Below are 18,616 nucleotides of genomic sequence, written 5' to 3'. Positions count from 1 at the left end.
TCACACACTCCTGTCATGCAAGCTCGCGGGTTGAGTGGATCGACATTTGGCCAGAAAGTCCCAGATTTGCTAAAAGCACGTTTCTAGGTCTAGCTCTGGATTCTCTTTATAAATTAACTTAATCATGTCCTAAAATACATACATCAAATCACGCCTCTTTCCCGGAGGGGTAGGCAGAGACTACCTCTTTCCACTTGCCACGATCTTTGCATACTTCCTTCACTTCATCCACATTCATAACCCTCTTCATGCAAGCTCGGCGGTTTCGGTCCTGAAATAGTGATATTTATACTCACTTGACCAAAGTTCAAGGCAATTATGAGTAATTTTCAGGTGATAAACAAGGTATGGGCTTGTAAACTTGGGATTCTTCTTTTAGGCGATGGGCTAGCAACCTATTTGCATCTCATTATATCATTAAGCCTAATAGTTGTAGCCGGTCAGTCTTTCAAGACTGCTGGCTTTATCTTCTCCGCAAGGGATAAAGAAGTGATTATATGACTGAATTAATGAAATTTTCCAGGTGGACAATAACCTTCGCTTTCAATACTCTTGCGCGAGGGAACGCCGCCTGAGCGCATGTCTTATAATCTATATATCGTGGTGTTTCATTGTTTTATCCTGTTACTTTGTTAGTATCTGGGCGAGGTATGAAGATAAGTATGAAGCAAGTAAGTGGCTGCATAATATCTGGTAAAGTGTAAAAGAATGTAACTTCAATAATATAAAATCGGGTCAAAATAATGCTCTAGTTGCTTTTTAGCAGGGTTCAGTAAGATGTCATCACCAAACCTAGATGATATTATTTATGTATAAACATTGATGTTTATTAAAATTTTATAAACTGTATTCCCATCCACAGAAATCTGCATATTATTATTCCGTTCTTCCTTCATCTAGTTTCAATAAATTATGAGCTCGTTATGATAATGTTAGGCTTAATTTTGCAACTCCGAATTGTGCACTTTGCTATAACCTCAATTATGTTTCAGTTGATTTACTGTACTACCTAATGTACTGTATCTTATGGAAAATCATGATTCTTCTTGATGCCCAGTTTGCCTGCACTGTGAGTTTAGTATGTGACCGATTTAAAGCTATTAATGAAAGTTTGAGTCGCACTGCTACAATCCTGTGCAAACCATATGGTAAGACTTCTTTTGATTATGGAAATAATTATATATCAAGCCAAAACGCAGACTTTTCTAAACATTTTTATTAAGCCTAAAAGGTACAATAGGTGAAATTAATGTTAATAGCATTCTCTACCAGTGAACCTTTAGTAATTAGCAAACAAATAAATTAATCAGGTGTCAATTTCAAACTGAATAAATAAATGTATGGTAAATGGCTATAATTACTCAAGATCATAATTTATTGGTCAAACAGGCAGTTAAAATGAAACACAATCTCATTGGATAGTAGTTATTACTGGCTGGGAAGCAAATGAAATTAAAAAAAGGAACAAAAAATTGATTATTAGATCCAAACCAAATTTTAAGTTCGTGTTTATTGTTTAGTTTAACTTATTTTATTATTATTTCAAGTCCTTTTAACTTGAATAGTTAGTTCATCAGTACATATTGTTAAAATATTCTTAAGAGTGTTGCGATAATACAGTGCAATTTACGTAGCTTATTCTGCAGTTTTCTTCACGACGCCTACAAATCATATTTCAAGAAATGTGTATGTATATTTTGTGAGTTCAATAAACATTTATTTACTAATTTATGCATACAGAAAACATCGAGATTGATAATCACAAGAAATAAAATTACAACGGTTCTGCTTATTTCAAAAGAAAACTCTCCCAGCAGACCCGAGCTAGGATACATGATCTTTTTGCTTACTCCGACCAATTTTAAATTATGATCAACTATTACCCTATAATAATTTTTATTTCTTTAGTAGCATTCGTAAATTTGCTTAACTACTGGAAAAAATATTGGTTTTGAATTTTTAAAGTTTCTTTGTATTTCATAACTTTCTTTGTCTTTTCATATTTTATTAAAAGCTATAAAAAAGTCAAAGAGTGTGCCATCATTCTGCGAACAAGAAAGGACACGTACAAAAATGACATAGTGCGAGAAGTAGAAGACAAAATAGAACTATATTCAGACAGAGCTTATTCAGAACAACTTAACCCAGAAAACATAATTTTCTTAAGTTGCAAGTAAAGATATATTAAATTGTCGTTAATTTATTATTTTCAAGTTGCTGGTGAAGATCGCTTGTCCAATTCTCCCATTGACGCCGTGCAGCGATTTGCTTCGATTCATGGCATCTTGTGCGATTTGGTGGACCAAGTCCAAAATAGCTACAGCATCTCTTTGGTCCTAGTAGTTATTTCATCGCAATTTCACCTCATCACCACTGTCTACTTTGGCATTACACAATTCAGTAAGTTGTTCATGTACATAAATAGGTACTTACATACAAATAGGTCATGTTTATCTCCTTTGCGGGATAGCCAGAGCCAGCAGTTATGAAAAGACTTAAAGGCCACGTTTAGTTGTATGGCTTCGTCGTGGGATTGAGATTCAAATTGTGACATGTTCCTAGATTATCGTCTATGAGAGGAATCCTAAGTTTATAAGCTTAAGAGTGGTGAGGATGCAACCGGGACTAAAGGCAAGAGGAAGAATAAGTGAAGCACGTAAAGAAAAATAAGACTTACCTAAAAAACTTGTTCCAGATGTGAACGATAATGGCATGATGACGTTTGTTATATTGCAAGCTATGTCGTGTTCACTCCACTTGCTGAGGTTGTTGATGTTGGTGGAGCCGTGCTACTACACCACAGCAGAGGTGAGATAACATAGTCTCTTGAAACTTACATTTGTTTCAGTTACACTTTACCTGGGGACTTGTTAACACATTTGTATAGTAGGTAATAATAAACAGCCAACCGACTTGACGGCCTCTGTGGCGCAGCGGTGGTGCGTGTCTGTGTCGCTGTTGATCCCAGGTTCGAATTCCGGCCAGGGCATGGTGAGAAACCAACTTTCTCGGGTTGGTCTGGAAAGACTGACAGGCGACATTCAGTTGTTAGGCTTAATGATAGAATTGAGATTCAAATAGGGACAGATTGTTAGCCCATCGCCTAAAAGAAGTTACCTAAGTTAATAAGCCTTATTAAGTAAGTAACCAAGTTATCTCTCAATTGGAAAGAGATGGCACCACACGGCACTGTGCACATGAAATTCCTAGTGAGAGATATACGAGTAGCAATCCGATATTATCTAGCAAAAAACAAAACGCTAAATCCTTCGCTATTTTAGAAAGATATTGTTGCCATAATTTATATATATTACATACATAATTAAAGAAAATTAAAAGGACTTCGCTCCAGAATGGAGTTGAGTTACAAAATGCCGTATTGACTAGATCTTTTGTCATTTGAACAATACAGGGCAATAACATGAAACGTATAGTATGTCGCATGCTGACGGCGGCCCCGACTTCTGGCAAGATGGCGTTCCATCTAGAGGTGCTCTCTCGCCAGCTCATGATGAGGACAGTCTCCTATAGGCCGATGGCTGCTTGTGCATTGGACAGACCTCTTTTAGCTGCAGTAAGTATTCAAGCCTACTTAAGACAATATGTTGTATAAAATGATTATAAAGTTATTACTTGGTTCCATACACCTCGAAGATAGTTCATGAATTTTTTCTATAAATACCTATATAAATATAGATGATAGAAGTTTGAATGCTTAAATTATTAGCTTTAATACATGCAGACTTATGATCACGTCTTTATCTCTTACAAGGTAGACAGAGCTAACAGTTTTAAAACACTAGAAGGCCACGTTTAGTTGTATGGTTTAATGATATAGGCAAATAAATAAGATAGGTTGCTAGCCCATCGCCTAAAAGAATCCCAAGTTTATAGCCCATCCCTAAGTCGCCTTTTACGACCATCTAAACCTGCCGGAAACCTCACGGCATTCTTAATCTTTAAAATAAAATAAAGAAAATCATTGCTTCCATTTTACAGGTATTCGGAGTTGTAATCACCTATTTGGTTATGCTGATACAGTTTCAAAATTATGAAACTTAAATACACTGGTATACCCACTGCTTTTTTCATTATCATCATTATCAATATTTGTGATTCTTAAGTAAAATATTTCAAGTAACTTTTGAGGAGTTGTTACCTCAGTACTAACAATTGATGTATTTTTCGACTTCAGCTCATTGCTACCGAATGTTGTATTGTAAGTTAGCACGGATAATACTGTTATTTTTCGTTTGAATTTCTCTTTAATATAATTCATTGGCAATTTTCGCAGTGATCGATAAATTGTCGAATGCACAGAAGGTTGCAAACCTTTATTTTATTCTATTAACAAGTTTTCTTGATAAATAAATGTTACTGATTTTTGAGAGTGAAAATTACTGTTTCATTTATAACCTGTATTTTTTGTTATTATAATTACTTCCTCAAAATGTTTTATTCGAGCTCCTATATATATTATTCTTATCCTAACTAATCAATGCGAAGTAAGTTTGTTTGTTTGTTATATCTTCACGCAATATCTCCTGAACGAATCTTAAAATTTCACGTATACATATATGTATAATTAATTTCATTTCGGTAAATGCTAGTTCCCTAGGATTTGCGAAATCCCTGTATTATTTTGTAGGTGGCGCTAAATTCAGAACTGGGGTAAAAGCTAGTAAAATCTTATAGTTGCATCACTAAGTGCCTTAGTTCGTGTGACATCACCTAGAATTCAGGATGTTGGCCGCAGTGGGCATACGGCCTCTGAAACCCATTTGAAGAATGTAGAGTCGTTTACAAAGACCACCTTCAACGACTCTTATCCTATTGTCTATTTACCCAATATATACATATAATCACGTTTATATCCCTTGCTGGGTAGACAGAGCCAACAGTCTTAAAAAGACTGATAGGCCACGTTCAGCTGTTTGGCTTACCTAATGATAGAATTGAGATTCAAATAGTGACAGGTTCCTGTCGCCTTAAACGAAGAATCCCGTTTATAAGCTTATTCCATACACTTATAGGTACACAATTTATTTCTTATAGCCTCCTAAATTAAATAACTCTATAGTTAATCGAACCGTGTATATAAATGAAGCCAAAAAATAATACAACTGTTCTTTTCAAACATTTATTTTTTTTACTGAAAGAAGAACGATCTTTCAATAAGTTTCTTTTCAAGGTATAAGTTGGTTGGGAAACGTGCATTGTGAATTACGTTGAAGGACACAAAAATATATTCTGTATCCTATAAAAAATGTGCCTTTTGCTATAAAACCACACGTCATTATAACAATTATTATTTAAAAGAGGAATTTAAGATAACTTATGTCTCAAATTGCAACAGTAACACCAGGTAAGCGATCACCGCTCCGGATATCTGTAAAAATACAAGCTATGTTTTATTAGAAAATTAAACAATATACAATCATAAAATCGTGATAATAAAAAACAAGATATAATATCCGATTTCGGGTTCGGGTTAAAGAAATCTTTATTCTCATAAGAAAAATATTCACTTACATGAGAACTTAGAATCTAGGCTTAGAATATACAAATGTAGGTATGTCGTTGCGTGCAAGATGCAGTATAAGTACATTTAAAGGTAAATTGAGAAACAAGTTTAGTTTATAATTAATAAAAAAAAAAACATGTAGGGTAGTAAGTAATCATTACAACTGGACGGCTCACCAAACAGTGGTACTAAGCAGCGATGTTTTATGATCGCAATAATACAAAGATAAGCACGACTAGATGTGACTAGCGTGCTGTGTTATAAAGTTGTTACGATATGAGTATATTTTTTAAATTTGGTATATAATAATAAGTATATGTGTATTTAAATATATATATATATACACACGTTTTGTTTTATAGTATATAAAATATTATAGTAATAAGGTATCTGAAAAATGAAGTAACCAATTATTGTGGCGAATTTAGTTAGTATTAAGTATGTAAGTTTTAAGAAGTCTTTTAAATGTTTTTGTACTTTTGAAATTTTGTATACTATTCGGTAATTTGTTATATAGCTGGACACTGTCATATGTTACATTATTTTTACCATATTTTGTTCGTGGAAGACGCAAAATTAACTTATTGGAATTTCTTAGTCGTCTTAGATAGGGACGTTCGTAATTAGTTTTATAAGTAATACTACTCAATATCTCTTTCATTAAGATTTTCTTAATTAGGATGCATGAGTAATATTTATATGTTTAGTTTATGTCCATTATTTTGGTTTCTTTGTATATTTTTATTGTCAGCGTTAGGTAATCGCAATGAAATAGTGTTTTAACCAGTCTATTTTGAGATCTTTGAATGCCTTGGAGGTTAGTTTTGGCCGCGGATCCCCAGAGTTCAATCAAATAATCAATGTGTGGCTTCACCATTGAATTGTATATATTGTATCGTACATTAAGTGGCAAACATTTAACTATCCTGCAAAGGGCTCCTATTAAGGATGATAATTTTGATTTAATATTTTTAATATGATATTTCCATGAGAGTCGATTATCCAAAGTTACTCCTAAAAATTTTTCGCTATCTGATTTATTAATTGGTATATTATTAATTTTTAATGGTCTAAAATTTTGTATCTTACACCATTAAAAATTTGATTTATTATTGTAATTGAGTTTGTCGTAGGTAGTAAGAGTATGGTATGTTATCTCTGATTGGGAGTTCTGTCCTTGTCAAAGTTTTTTGAAGAGATTTGAGTAATTTGAGGCATGCCCTTTATATATTTGATGGTTAGATTATTTTCTCCATTTGTGGTTCGAAGAGCAAGTTCATGTTTCAAATCTTTAAATCTGGATTGCTGGTAAGGTGTATGGTCAGGGAAAATTTTGTATTCGGTGTTATTAATTTTGCTTCTATAACGGAGTATCCGTCTGGCCGTTTCTTCATTTTCAAAGCAAACCTTAATTGGACGGGTTTTGTCTGGGTTGTACCTACCAACACGCATAACTCTAATAGAATCACAGCGGTCCTCTATAATATTTTCAATAACGCTGTTTACTTCTGCCTTATCGATATCTCGACGTTCTTTGCTATCACTAGATTTTGGCTCTGGGATACCTGCTATAATTATGTTCTTTTTCCTAGAATTTTGATCATGAAATTCAGCTAGAAGTTTTTCACATTGCGGGACTTTGTGGAGTGAGCTATTTGATATTTTCAATGAATGTACATCAGACTCCAACAAGGCAAGTTTTGTATCTGTGCTTTGAATGGAATTTACAACGCTTTTTATTTCTTCCTTAATCCCTGTCTGTTCCTTGTCCAACTTTGCTAACTTTTGTTCATTTAAGTTTAAGCCTTTCGTGATATCGATCATCTGGTCTTTGATTGTTGCAATGTCTTCTTTGATTTTTGCATTACTTTCGTTTTGCGCACTGATAGATGTTTGCAATAATTCCATAATTGCTGTCATTTGTGTTTGCATACTTGTAAGCTGCGATCGGACGTCATCATCCTCCACCAAATGTTTCCGCTTATTCCGAAATGTGATAGTTGATGCTTCGGACACAGTTGGACTAGACATACCTGCAGTAGATAAGTTTGGTTGCGATCCACTGCGTTCAACGTTCATGCCACTTCTAGTAGGCGATCGATGTATGTTCATGTTGGTGAGTAACTTCCAACTTCACACAGCGGAGTGCGGGGAGCACGCTCAATTAAAAATAGCCACAAGCTGATGTCCGTCAATGTTAACACTGTCTTAACTTAATGCAATAAAGTTCAAAACAATTAACGACTTGATTAAATCATTTTAAATAATTTTGCTACACGTCTGCTCTGCACGCTTAGCGAACGATGACGATTTCTGTGTCTAACTGAGTTCAGGACTGTAAATGGCAACAAATATTGGGAAGCAATGTTTTTTACTACATTTTCTATGAGATCAGAAGATAAGTTATAGACCAATTAAAGGAACGCGCAATGTATGAAAACCATCCATAGTGACCTGACATGAAGTTGTTAGATGCAGCCTGCTTTCAACAGACCAAACTGCCATCTCGGAGTCTGGACGCGACGGCGGAACTATCGCTGTCCCGGTCGACATAATATAAAGCGCAACAGCAATAGTTTTTCTCGCGATAAAAACGGCGTCGCGCGTGCTATACATACATAAAATCACGCCTCTTTCCCGGTGGGGTAGGCAGAGACTACCTCTTTCCACTTGCCACGATCTCTGCATACTTCCTTCGCTTCATCCACATTCATAACTCGTGCGTGCTATACTATTGAGATTCTTTAGTTTGAGTCTGAACTTTAGTAATAGTGATTCAATTCTAAATCTGTGCCGGACTGTAAACAACATACTAGCCGTGCCCGCGACTTCGTCCGCGTGAAATAGTTAGTTTGGGCACATTGAAGCCCTCTAGTATGAATTTTTTTTTCACATTTTCCATTATTTCTTCGCTCCTAATAATTGCATCGTGATATTATATAGCCTAAAGCCTTCCTCGATAAATGGTTTATTCAACACAAAAAGAATTTTTCAATTTGAACCAGTAGTTCCTGAGATTAACAAACAAACTCTTCAGCTTTATAATACTAGTATAGATAAGTTGAGCTCATTAGAAACCATACACACAAGAAATAAGTTTTGTTACAACCATGTTAATACGTACAGAAGTTACAAGTGGTCGATCGAGTGTGCAGAAACCCATCGGGCTGTAAGCGGCGGGCTGCAGTGTCAACTGGCGAGCGAACAGCTTCAGACGAGTCGCCAGCGTGCCGGTTGTGGGGGAGACGGATATCAGGCGGCACACGAGGCGCTTGCTCCAGTTGCCCTGGGTTTAGGAGAAACGGCTAGTCAAAGGCATGCTCTTACAGTGAGCGAAACACTAATTAGACAACTTGCGTATTCAGGCATTAGAATGTGTTCATGAATTGACTCAAGTTGCGACTGCCCTATCCCCGGATTCGGTCATAGTCCCTTGCAGTTTGTTATTTCTCTTTGCTGTACACTCATAGCATGGAATTTTAATTTCTTTAATAGCTATTTGACATAAAAGTTCATTAGCTAATCAATACACACTATTCATTTCGGTATATCTTGTGCAAGCATTGGAATAATTGGAATGGTCGCTGCTCCAACCTTTTGCTTAAAAATCGTTCCAACCTTGTCAGACTAGTTCAAATTTTGAAAGAAACAATAGCACATATCCAACGATAAATTTATCTGACACTAAGTAAGTAGTGTCAGTATATATGGCATAGTAGTATTTAGTAAAGGTTTATACGAGTAATATATATGGTGTCAGTATGCTGAAAGCGAATATTATACGTCAATTGTCACCTCTGTAACGGTGTAGTAGCATGGCTCTACCAACATTAATAATCTCAGGAAGTGAACGATGCTCCAAGTGAATTTCATGATTGTAGAATAATGGTAATTAAAAGAGATTCTTTCACCTATAACATAAATTGAACATTGTTAGGTATTGATAATTACCTTCTATTTTACTGCTATGCATAAACTTTCAGAGACTTCATTACTTTTTATTTGCCTACCATAAACAATAAAACTCAAAGCCAAGAACTTAAGACACTTAATTAAATTCTATATGAATTACAATGTTAATGAAAATTAGTTATTGAATGAGTATATTATATCAGCTTAAATTCATGCTAGCATATAGTGATATTGTCAGACAGATAAAAAAACAAAAGAACAAAATACTTACTGATTTCCTTCAGAAAGTAGAACGGAGTTACAATGAGATGGAGAAGCAAAGACATCAGAATCAAAACTAAAGATATCCTGTAGCTGGTGGTGGTGTGGTGCGCCACGTCACTCAACAAGTTGTGGAGGGTCGCGATGCGGTGGACGACGTCACTGAAGGGCATTGCTAGACAAGTCTCACCAGTCGCTAAAATTTTAAATGAACTATTGTCACAAGAAAAGGTTTTGGTGTCCTGCCACATAACATTACCCGAAGTGACATCTGCGCACCACAAGCTGTGAGTGATTTAATAGTAAAGAAAACGGAAAATTTTGCCAGTCTAACGGTACTTTGCAAATATTTTATCAAACCAATAAACGGATGTCGCTGTAACAAAAGATCTTTCAATTAAGTCAGAGGCCACGCCAACAACGGTGTTACGAGTAGTTAGGAGTAAGATTTAGACAAATTCTCATGGGATACAAATCATAGAATAACAAAAAAATAAACAAACAATGTAATGTAATGTAATTTTACCAGATTTCCGTACGATGGGCCGTATTGCTTCAGATTGTACATCACCTGGCACCGCGCGGATCATCAGAACGTTCAATGTATCAGATCGCATTGCTTTCTGCTCTGAAGGGTTAAAAATATATCATCGAGTTAGTTAAAAAGATGATTAAGGTAATCAATAAAAAAATGTCAATGTTCTGTATATTATTAACCTCAAATTTAAATTTGTTTAAAATTGGGATTTAGTTGCCATTTAAGGCACCTTTCTAAGCAAAATAGAACTTTCTACAGATAAACACAGTACGGCAAGAACTACAAAAATTGTGAAAATTCACATTTTCAAAATAAGCTTACCATGCAGTGAGGGTAAGTCTTTAGCTGTGAAATTCAAAATTTTGTTGATAGCTTTAAAACGAAAATAGATTGAGAACGCGGTGTAAGAAAACTGTAACTCTAGGAGTATGACCTGAACCCAGGCAACGCTGAACCACACGCAGCAAACTAACACAAGCCCTGAAAAACATCATAAAAAGATAAGAAAATTACTATATTTCCATAATTATTCTGTTTTGCTCCCGGTTCAGTCCTAGAAAGAATCCCAGGACTGGCTTCAGTTACCGTCCGAGTGGGATAGCCATCGTTTTACCGAGTATGAGTGGTTATGGAGACCAAGACTTTTCCCTCTTTTCTAACGTATGGAAAATAACAACGAGCTTGGTTTATAATAAACCTTCGATCTTAATCATAATGAAACAAAATATTGAAATTTATATAAAACTTACAAACTCTAAGATCGCCTTGGACTTGTAGCACGTAGAAGCAAGCATTGCTAAGAAAAAATATCCAGTACAAGATCATGAATATAGTGAGCCCGGCCCGCAGCTTGGTTTCTTTGGCGCGGCTGTATTGAACATCAATACATTCGTCCACCTGAAAATCATTTACTGCCATCATCATCTTATAATCTTTGCATTTTGTTTTGCCTCTAGTCAGGAGAGAATCAGAGTTAAATTTACAGAAGTAAACGAAGTTCGAGCGAAATTTTACCAATGGTACTGGATTTTCTGACAACATTTATACATGTTACTCATGTAATAGTCATTGAAAGGGAAAATTTTAAAAAGTGCCATTGAAATGTTCAAAGTCGCAATTATATAGAATCTATGATTATCTATCATCAACTTTACGCAAGTAAAGATGTTTATTTTACTGTACGTCGAGATTGAATTATTAATCATTAGACACTATCGTCGTTTGGAAAAACATAACCCAGAGACTTGTAATTAAATACCCATGACTTACCGCTACTATAGTACTCACGGCCCGAAGAATGTTCCTCGTACGATTCGGAGCAGTAAACACACCAATGCTAGCAATACTGACAACAAAACCTAGATCAACACACGTCAGTTGTTGCGAATAGTTAAAAAATGAATCATTTCCAATATGCAGCTCTGACACCACGCCAAAGATAGATATTGCGGCTGAAAACACAGAAAGTTAATGGAAATCTACGACAGACAGGAAAGATACCAAGTCTCGTATTGATATTGTTCGCTGCTGATTATCCTCTGTTCCTCTTTGTATGCCCATGATCATTATCGTGGATTGAGTGAGTTAAGTTATTACCCGAAGCGACTCCCGTCTGACCGCCTTAACTTTTGTACAAAAACCTTTCCTATATTCGATCCTGTGTAAACATAGAACTAGAAGTGCAGATTTCCTTTCGAAGTTATCTCTCACCGTAAGAGCATTGGTAAGTTTTGCAATCACACTACTGCACATAACCCAGGAAAGAGTCATGTGTACATGGGTGCAGCAGGGATTGCATGTTTGTGGACCGTATAGGAGTCAACAGCCGTTGGACTACTAAATCTTTTCACAACAGTTAACGCTTATATTAATGGATCCCGTATTTCGAGATATAAATGCAATCGGCACTATGAGAAAAAATAGATCTGTCTTTATCTTTACACTTAAAGGGTCTGATGGAGGCTTACCCGTAATAGTTACGAGTGCATAACTGTAAATGCACATCGGAGTTGATATGGACACAAAATAACCATTGGCATGTGATTTGAACTGCAGTGGAGCCAGACCGCAGACACTTGAAATCTAAAACATTTAAATTTTATTTTACGTGACTCAGTTGGATATTCCTAAAGAAGATAACTTATAAAATAAATGAAAGCATTTTTTAAGTTGGGCTAGCAACTCTTCATTCACCATCTTATTCTGTCGAAGTCGTCCAATTCTTTCAATCTTTCGAATTCTCTACTCCTTACAACATGTTAGTGAAAGAGTTAATTCGTGTGTAGTACAACTTTTGGAATCGAGTACCCTTAACAGATAAGCGAAGGCACCTCCTACGATGTACTGATCATTAGTGGTTTGATGAGCTGATAAATCTGCATTATTAAGCGCTCTATGAGTAGTAGCCATTTCTGCAAAAAACAGAAATGGATGAAATAAGAGACTGAAGAAAGAACAGTTGAACAAAAGACTAGTTCTTTTGTCTTCAGTAAAATGACGACTGTTTATTTCAGTATTCTGTAATAACCTTGACATGCTGACAGTTCCATACACTATCTATTTGGTGATATCTAAACAAAATAAGGATAATTTCATAGCATTATGAATAATTTTCCCTCCCTTCAAAACACATCTCTATTCATTCGCATGATAATCACGTGTACTTTTTGATATCCTATCAGTGATTAGCAGTATTCTATTATACATACATATAATCACGACTTTATCCCTTCCAGGAAAGACGGAGCCATCAGTCTTTTGAATGACCGTTAGTTTTTTCCAATTGCTTCTGTCACTTGCCATCTTACCTTTCCTATTCATACTTTCCTTTACGCTGTCTATCCATCTCTATTCTGGTCTTCCCCTATTACTAAAACCTCCTACTTCCATTTTTAAGGCCCGAAATGTGTTCGTAATAAACCAACCTATCGCCATTCAGTTCTTAATTTATTGGTTCTACTTTCATACTTAATCTTCATCATTACAATCGTTATTAGCAAACATAATAATGTCGTCATAGCTGGTCTTCCGCCCAGGGTGGATCCAAGGGTTACTTTCAAAACTCCTTACTTCGGAGTCAGTGGATATGCTTCATTTTCCTTTGCCATATTAGAGCAAGATCCCAGAGCCGTAAGACACAACTTATTTTCTAAAGAATGGATCATTCGGTTCTCAGTAGTCTTTCATGTACTTTTAATACCTGCATGTTTGTGAGACTTGCCCGGTGACACCTGCGCAGGTACCAGGCGAGAAAGGTAACTAAAAATCACAGTTACTTAACTTAAATTTTTATGACTGATTTTTATATATATTTTATAGACTATTACTCTGAAGTCATATCAGAGAAGTCAGACGCTTTCCATGCGCCAGAACTTTTGTCAGACGCTTTAAAGCTCTATCAAAAAAAAATTAACTTAATTTATTTTTAAATGTCTGACTTTTATATATGTTATTCAGATAACTATTACAAAGTTGTATTAAATCAGTCAGACAGTTTGTAATGACCAAACACCCCTTAAACACAAGAATTACTCAGCCTCGAGTATGAGCGCGATAGCACAATGCGCATGCGCGTCAGAGTAAAATATCTAATATTTGCAAAATTACTTACTGTTTTCAATTTCATATTTTTGCATATCTATTCAAATACGATGAAATTTATAATTAAAATAATAATTAATCATTTTTAAAGTAATATAATATATTGCATATAAATAGGGGAAAATGAATTTTTTTGCAGCAATAGCCTTTCAAAAGGAATGATTTTTATTTTATTTAAAAAATATATCTATTATAATAATTTCAATAAAAAAATAATTAATTATGATTAATCAATTGAATAATTATTTTATTGTCTCTTTATCATCTTCATCATCAAAATAATCATTTGAATTTTCATCATTTATTAAATCTCTATACTGTCCACTCAAGTCATCGTCCTCATCATCAGTTAGATTGTCGTTGCTGGCAGAATTTTCCGTAAAAATAAAATCATAAACAATTAAAAAATAGTATAGTAATAGTAAACCTATAACATATAAATATAAGTGAAAGGCGACTAAGGGATAGGCTTACAAACTTGGGATTCTTTTTTAGGCGATGGGCGAGCAACCTATCACTATTTGAATCTCAATTCTATCATTAAGCCAAATAGCTGAACGTGGCCATTTAGTCTTTTCAAGACTGTTGGCTCTGTCTACCCCGCAAGGGATATAGACGTGACCATATGTATGTAGTCTACTTTAATTTCGACACCACCGCAACGGCTTCGATGGTCCAGTGGTTAGCGCGTGAGACTGTGAAGTTGGCGGTCCGAGTTCGAGTCCCAACAATAACAAGATATATATTAATGTTTATTAACCTTTAAGTACCGACGTGTGGTCTGACAGACACTTTCGTAGGTCAGGAAGTCTAGTTACATAGGTTAGCGAATACGTATCTCCCTGCGCTTCTCTCTACCCCTCAGTCAGTCGCCCGGCAGCGTTCATGGAGAGTGGCTATGTCGGCGCAAGCGGTTCCGGTGAGTTAATGGCTTTATAAGATCGCGAGTGGTCTGTCAGACCACTCGTCTGTACTTGTGTAACTATTTTTGAATATGACTTTTGTCAGATAATATAGTTTTTTTCTTTTCTATACAGTTGCTTATAAAAATGGATAAACCAGGTACTTCGGGCATAAAATGAGCAACCACTAGCGAAAATAAAAGTGCTCCTCCCATGAAGAAAACTTACCAAACAAGGCCTCAAAATAAAGACCATGAAGAAATTTTAACGGAATGGCTAAATGAGAGTTCAGAATCCGACTGTGATGAAATTGACCCGAAAACCCTTTCATCTATGCATCACAACGAACAATTAAATGAAGAAAACAATAAACCGGAAATTATATCTAACTATAATTCCACAAAGGGTGGAGTTATTTCCATTTATAATACTAGTCGGCGAACACGGCGTTGGTCAATGGCAATATTTTTTCGAATGTTAGACCTAAGCGCCATATATGTAGGTATTTCGTACAATTTCAACTCGCATAAAAAAATAGAAGACAGATCTGTCTTCTTGAAACTACTCGCAAGATCTCTAGTCGTTCCAAAAATGCAGCGCCGCTGTCTAAATAAACATCTACCAAGAGAGTTACGTTTGTCCGTAAAAAGGGTTCTTAGGTCAGCAAAACCAGACAATGTAACAGAAAATGAAGAAGAGGGTAGTCACACCAGAAAACTCTGTCACAACCTTACAAATGTGACTCTTGTAAGAAACATGTGTGCCTACAATGCAGCAAACCTGTTTGCAAAGAGTGTTTGTAAACTTTGATAGTTCCTACCATTTGGTGCCTTGTGATTTACAAGAAAATTGTCTTTAACATATAATATTATATATTATTTTGCTTATGTGATTATTTATCTTTAAGAAAAAAGGACATTTAAAATGTTTTTATATTTGTTTGATTAATAATAATTAGTAAAATGAAAGTAACGTTTTTCATCCAAAGAATTTGAGACTGTAATTTAGTAGTTAAATTATTAATAAATAATGGTTGTACTACTATTTTTTTTTCATTTATTCAATAACTAAATACATATAGAATTCTGAGAAATATTTATTTACATATAATATTAATAAACATAAAAGATTTCTTTATTAAAGCTATGGTGGTCTAGCAGACCTCACGTCGGTACTTAAGTAACTAAAATAGCACGTCGGTACTTAAAGGTTAAAAATGTGTTTTTTTGTGTTGTTTGAGTATTTATTAAAAAAACTGAAAATCAAAATACTACATATAATCATACGGTAAAAATATTTTGTCTGTACATTTAATATTTTGACTGAAACAAATAGAGAATTTTTTTTTACATTTTTTGTCTGTCTGTCTGTATCAGACTGTATGATTAAGATTCAACTCGAACTTTACGCGGACGACGTCGCGGGCAACAGCTAGTATGCAATATATTATATTATTTTAAAAATGATTAATTATTATTTTAATTATAAATTTCATCGTATTTGAATAGATATGCAAAAATATGAAATTGAAAACAGTAAGTACTTTTCAAATATTAGATATTTTACTCTGACGCGCATGCGCATTGTGCTATCGCGCTCATACTCGAGGCTGAGTAATTCTTGTGTTTAAGGGGTGTTTGGTCATTACAAACTGTCTGACTGATTTAATACAACTTTGTAATAGTTATCTGAATAACATATATAAAAGTCAGACATTTAAAAATAAATTAAGTTAATTCTTTTTTATAGAGCTTTAAAGCGTCTGACAAAAGTTCTGGCGCATGGAAAGCGTCTGACTTCTCTGATATGACTTCAGAGTTATAGTCTATAAAATATATATAAAAATCAGTCATAAAAATTTAAGTTAAGTAACTGTGATTTTTAGTTACCTTTCTCGCCTGGTACCTGCGCAGGTGTCACCGGGCAAGTCTCACAAACATGCAGGTATTAAAAGTACATGAAAGACTACTGAGAACCGAATGATCCATTCTTTAGAAAATAAGTTGTGTCTTACGGCTCTGGGATCTTGGACTATATCACAAGGCTACCGTTTGCCCATGTTCAACGCAAAATTTGCTGGCAGGTTGTAGAAATTCCCCCTTGATGGTGTCATGCTCAAAACATCTGTAAACCTATTTGTATATATAATTTGTACGTGGTAGTCACTGCTTCAACGTGTTTTTTTTTCTTCAAACATTGAAAAAAAAACATGATATTGAAACCTGTACTAGTAATCCCAACTATCCCATCCCAACTAATATTATAAATGCGAAAGTAAGTTTGTTTGTTTGTTTTCTTTTCACGCGTTATCTTCCCAACCAATCTTCTTGAAATTTCACATATACATACATATATAGTTCAGAGTATGGAGAAGGACATAGAGTACCTTTCATTCTGAAATCAACTATCGTTCCCGCGGGATTAGCGAAAAACCTGTGCACTCTTACATAGATGGCGCTAAATGCGCGGAGTGAATTTTGAATCAATGGAGATAACACCGATATAAAATTCACCCGTGCCGCATGATGTGCAAAACATGACGCTGCCAGGAACAGAGGCGTGGCTTGCGAGGTTTATTATTTGCGTGGACTAAGAACAGTCCGGAGAATGACGTCGGGTACTTTTCATAAATGCCACAAAGACTATAATTCCTGTGGGATTTGCGACTCTTCCACGCGTACAAAGTCGCGGGCAACAGCTAGTATAACAATAAATGTAATCTTAATTCATGCGTCGTTTTATAAAGTCGCCTCCATCACTTCACGACCCTAGAACTACCTCAATGAGGGAAATCATCACGAGGAAATTGGCCCATGCAGGTAACCGGATATATAACCGTGATCCAATACGGGTTACGCTGCGGAGGTCAGATGGTAATCGCTTTGTGTAAAATGCGACAAACGGTATTAAAAAAGAAGAAAAACTGGCGAACGGCGTAAGTATATAGCGAACCTGCCAGGATTTACTGCCGTCGAAATAAGAGCGAAACTACATCGTATAAAAATTGAGTCATACATACATATGGTCACGGCTATATCCCTTGCGGGGTAGACAGAGCCAGCAGTCCTAAAAAGACTGAATGGCTACATTCAGCTGTTTGGCTTAATGATAAAATTGAGATTCAAATAGTGACAGGTTGCTAGCCTATCGCCTAAAAGAAGAATTCCAAATTTATAAGCCTATCCCTTAGTCGCCTTTTACGACAACCATGGGAAAAAGATGGAGTGGTCCTATTCTTTTTCTAAAGGTGCCGGGAACCACACGGCAAAATTGAGTCATGCAAAACGTTTTTCTTGTTATTATACAAAAAATAATTAAATAGTCAACATTAAATACATAATCAGAAAATAATAAGTCACAAGACTATCACAAGACTTAATTACAAGAATACAAATAGTACGACCATTAATTTAGTGATTATATACCACAGTTGATTTTAAGTATCACTTGTTTTCAAATTAGTATTTCAGTTTCAAATTTATCTTTGATATTGATCTGTCATTTGCATAGTATTCCATAGAATTAGGAATGTCATTTCCAAAGTATCTATCTATCTTCAGGATATGTCCGTTGGCTTAAAATTAAAATACGTGTAACAAAGTAAGATTTGTTCAATGACTCAAAACAATACAATTGTGCCTACTGATGGTGAACTTACTATAGGGAAAGGTAAAAAAAAGTCAAAGTTCTGTGTCACGCCTAATGGTTGACTGGTAGATAATGCTTTTAGCATTAGGTCCGCCTATTGTGCTACTCACCTGCATTTTGTACAGCACATTTTTAATCTAGATATACTGATATTATAAATGCTAAAGTTTTATGTGTTATCTCTTCACGCATTATCTACTGTACCAATCTTCTTTCGTGCATATAATTAAA

At 35.2% G+C, this 18,616-nt stretch overlaps 2 protein-coding genes across 2 annotated transcripts; one reads left to right on the top strand and one right to left on the bottom strand.

The window, feature by feature from the left end:
- The first annotated feature begins 308 nt into the window (after positions 1–308).
- On the top strand, positions 309–4,387 carry LOC106133227 (gustatory receptor for sugar taste 43a). The gene is made up of 7 exons (XM_013332877.2): positions 309–333; positions 524–671; positions 993–1,148; positions 2,215–2,400; positions 2,696–2,808; positions 3,413–3,574; positions 4,000–4,387. Exons 1-7 carry the CDS (start codon positions 319–321, stop codon positions 4,060–4,062), a joined length of 843 nt encoding a protein of 280 aa, XP_013188331.2. The 5' UTR covers positions 309–318; the 3' UTR covers positions 4,063–4,387.
- Positions 4,388–5,335: 948 nt separating this feature from the next.
- On the bottom strand, positions 5,336–18,501 carry LOC132903199 (gustatory receptor for sugar taste 43a-like). The gene is made up of 8 exons (XM_060950829.1): positions 18,496–18,501; positions 10,985–11,132; positions 10,557–10,715; positions 10,224–10,325; positions 9,708–9,893; positions 9,320–9,435; positions 8,631–8,810; positions 5,336–5,389 (listed from the first exon to the last, which is right to left on the bottom strand). Exons 1-8 carry the CDS (start codon positions 18,499–18,501, stop codon positions 5,336–5,338), a joined length of 951 nt encoding a protein of 316 aa, XP_060806812.1.
- Positions 18,502–18,616: the final 115 nt, after the last annotated feature.

The sequence above is a fragment of the Amyelois transitella genome, chromosome 22 (assembly GCF_032362555.1).
Source record: "Amyelois transitella isolate CPQ chromosome 22, ilAmyTran1.1, whole genome shotgun sequence".
NCBI lineage: Eukaryota > Metazoa > Arthropoda > Insecta > Lepidoptera > Pyralidae > Amyelois > Amyelois transitella.
Note: the sequence above shows the minus strand (reverse complement) of the source record. Positions and strands in the feature narration are given on the sequence as shown.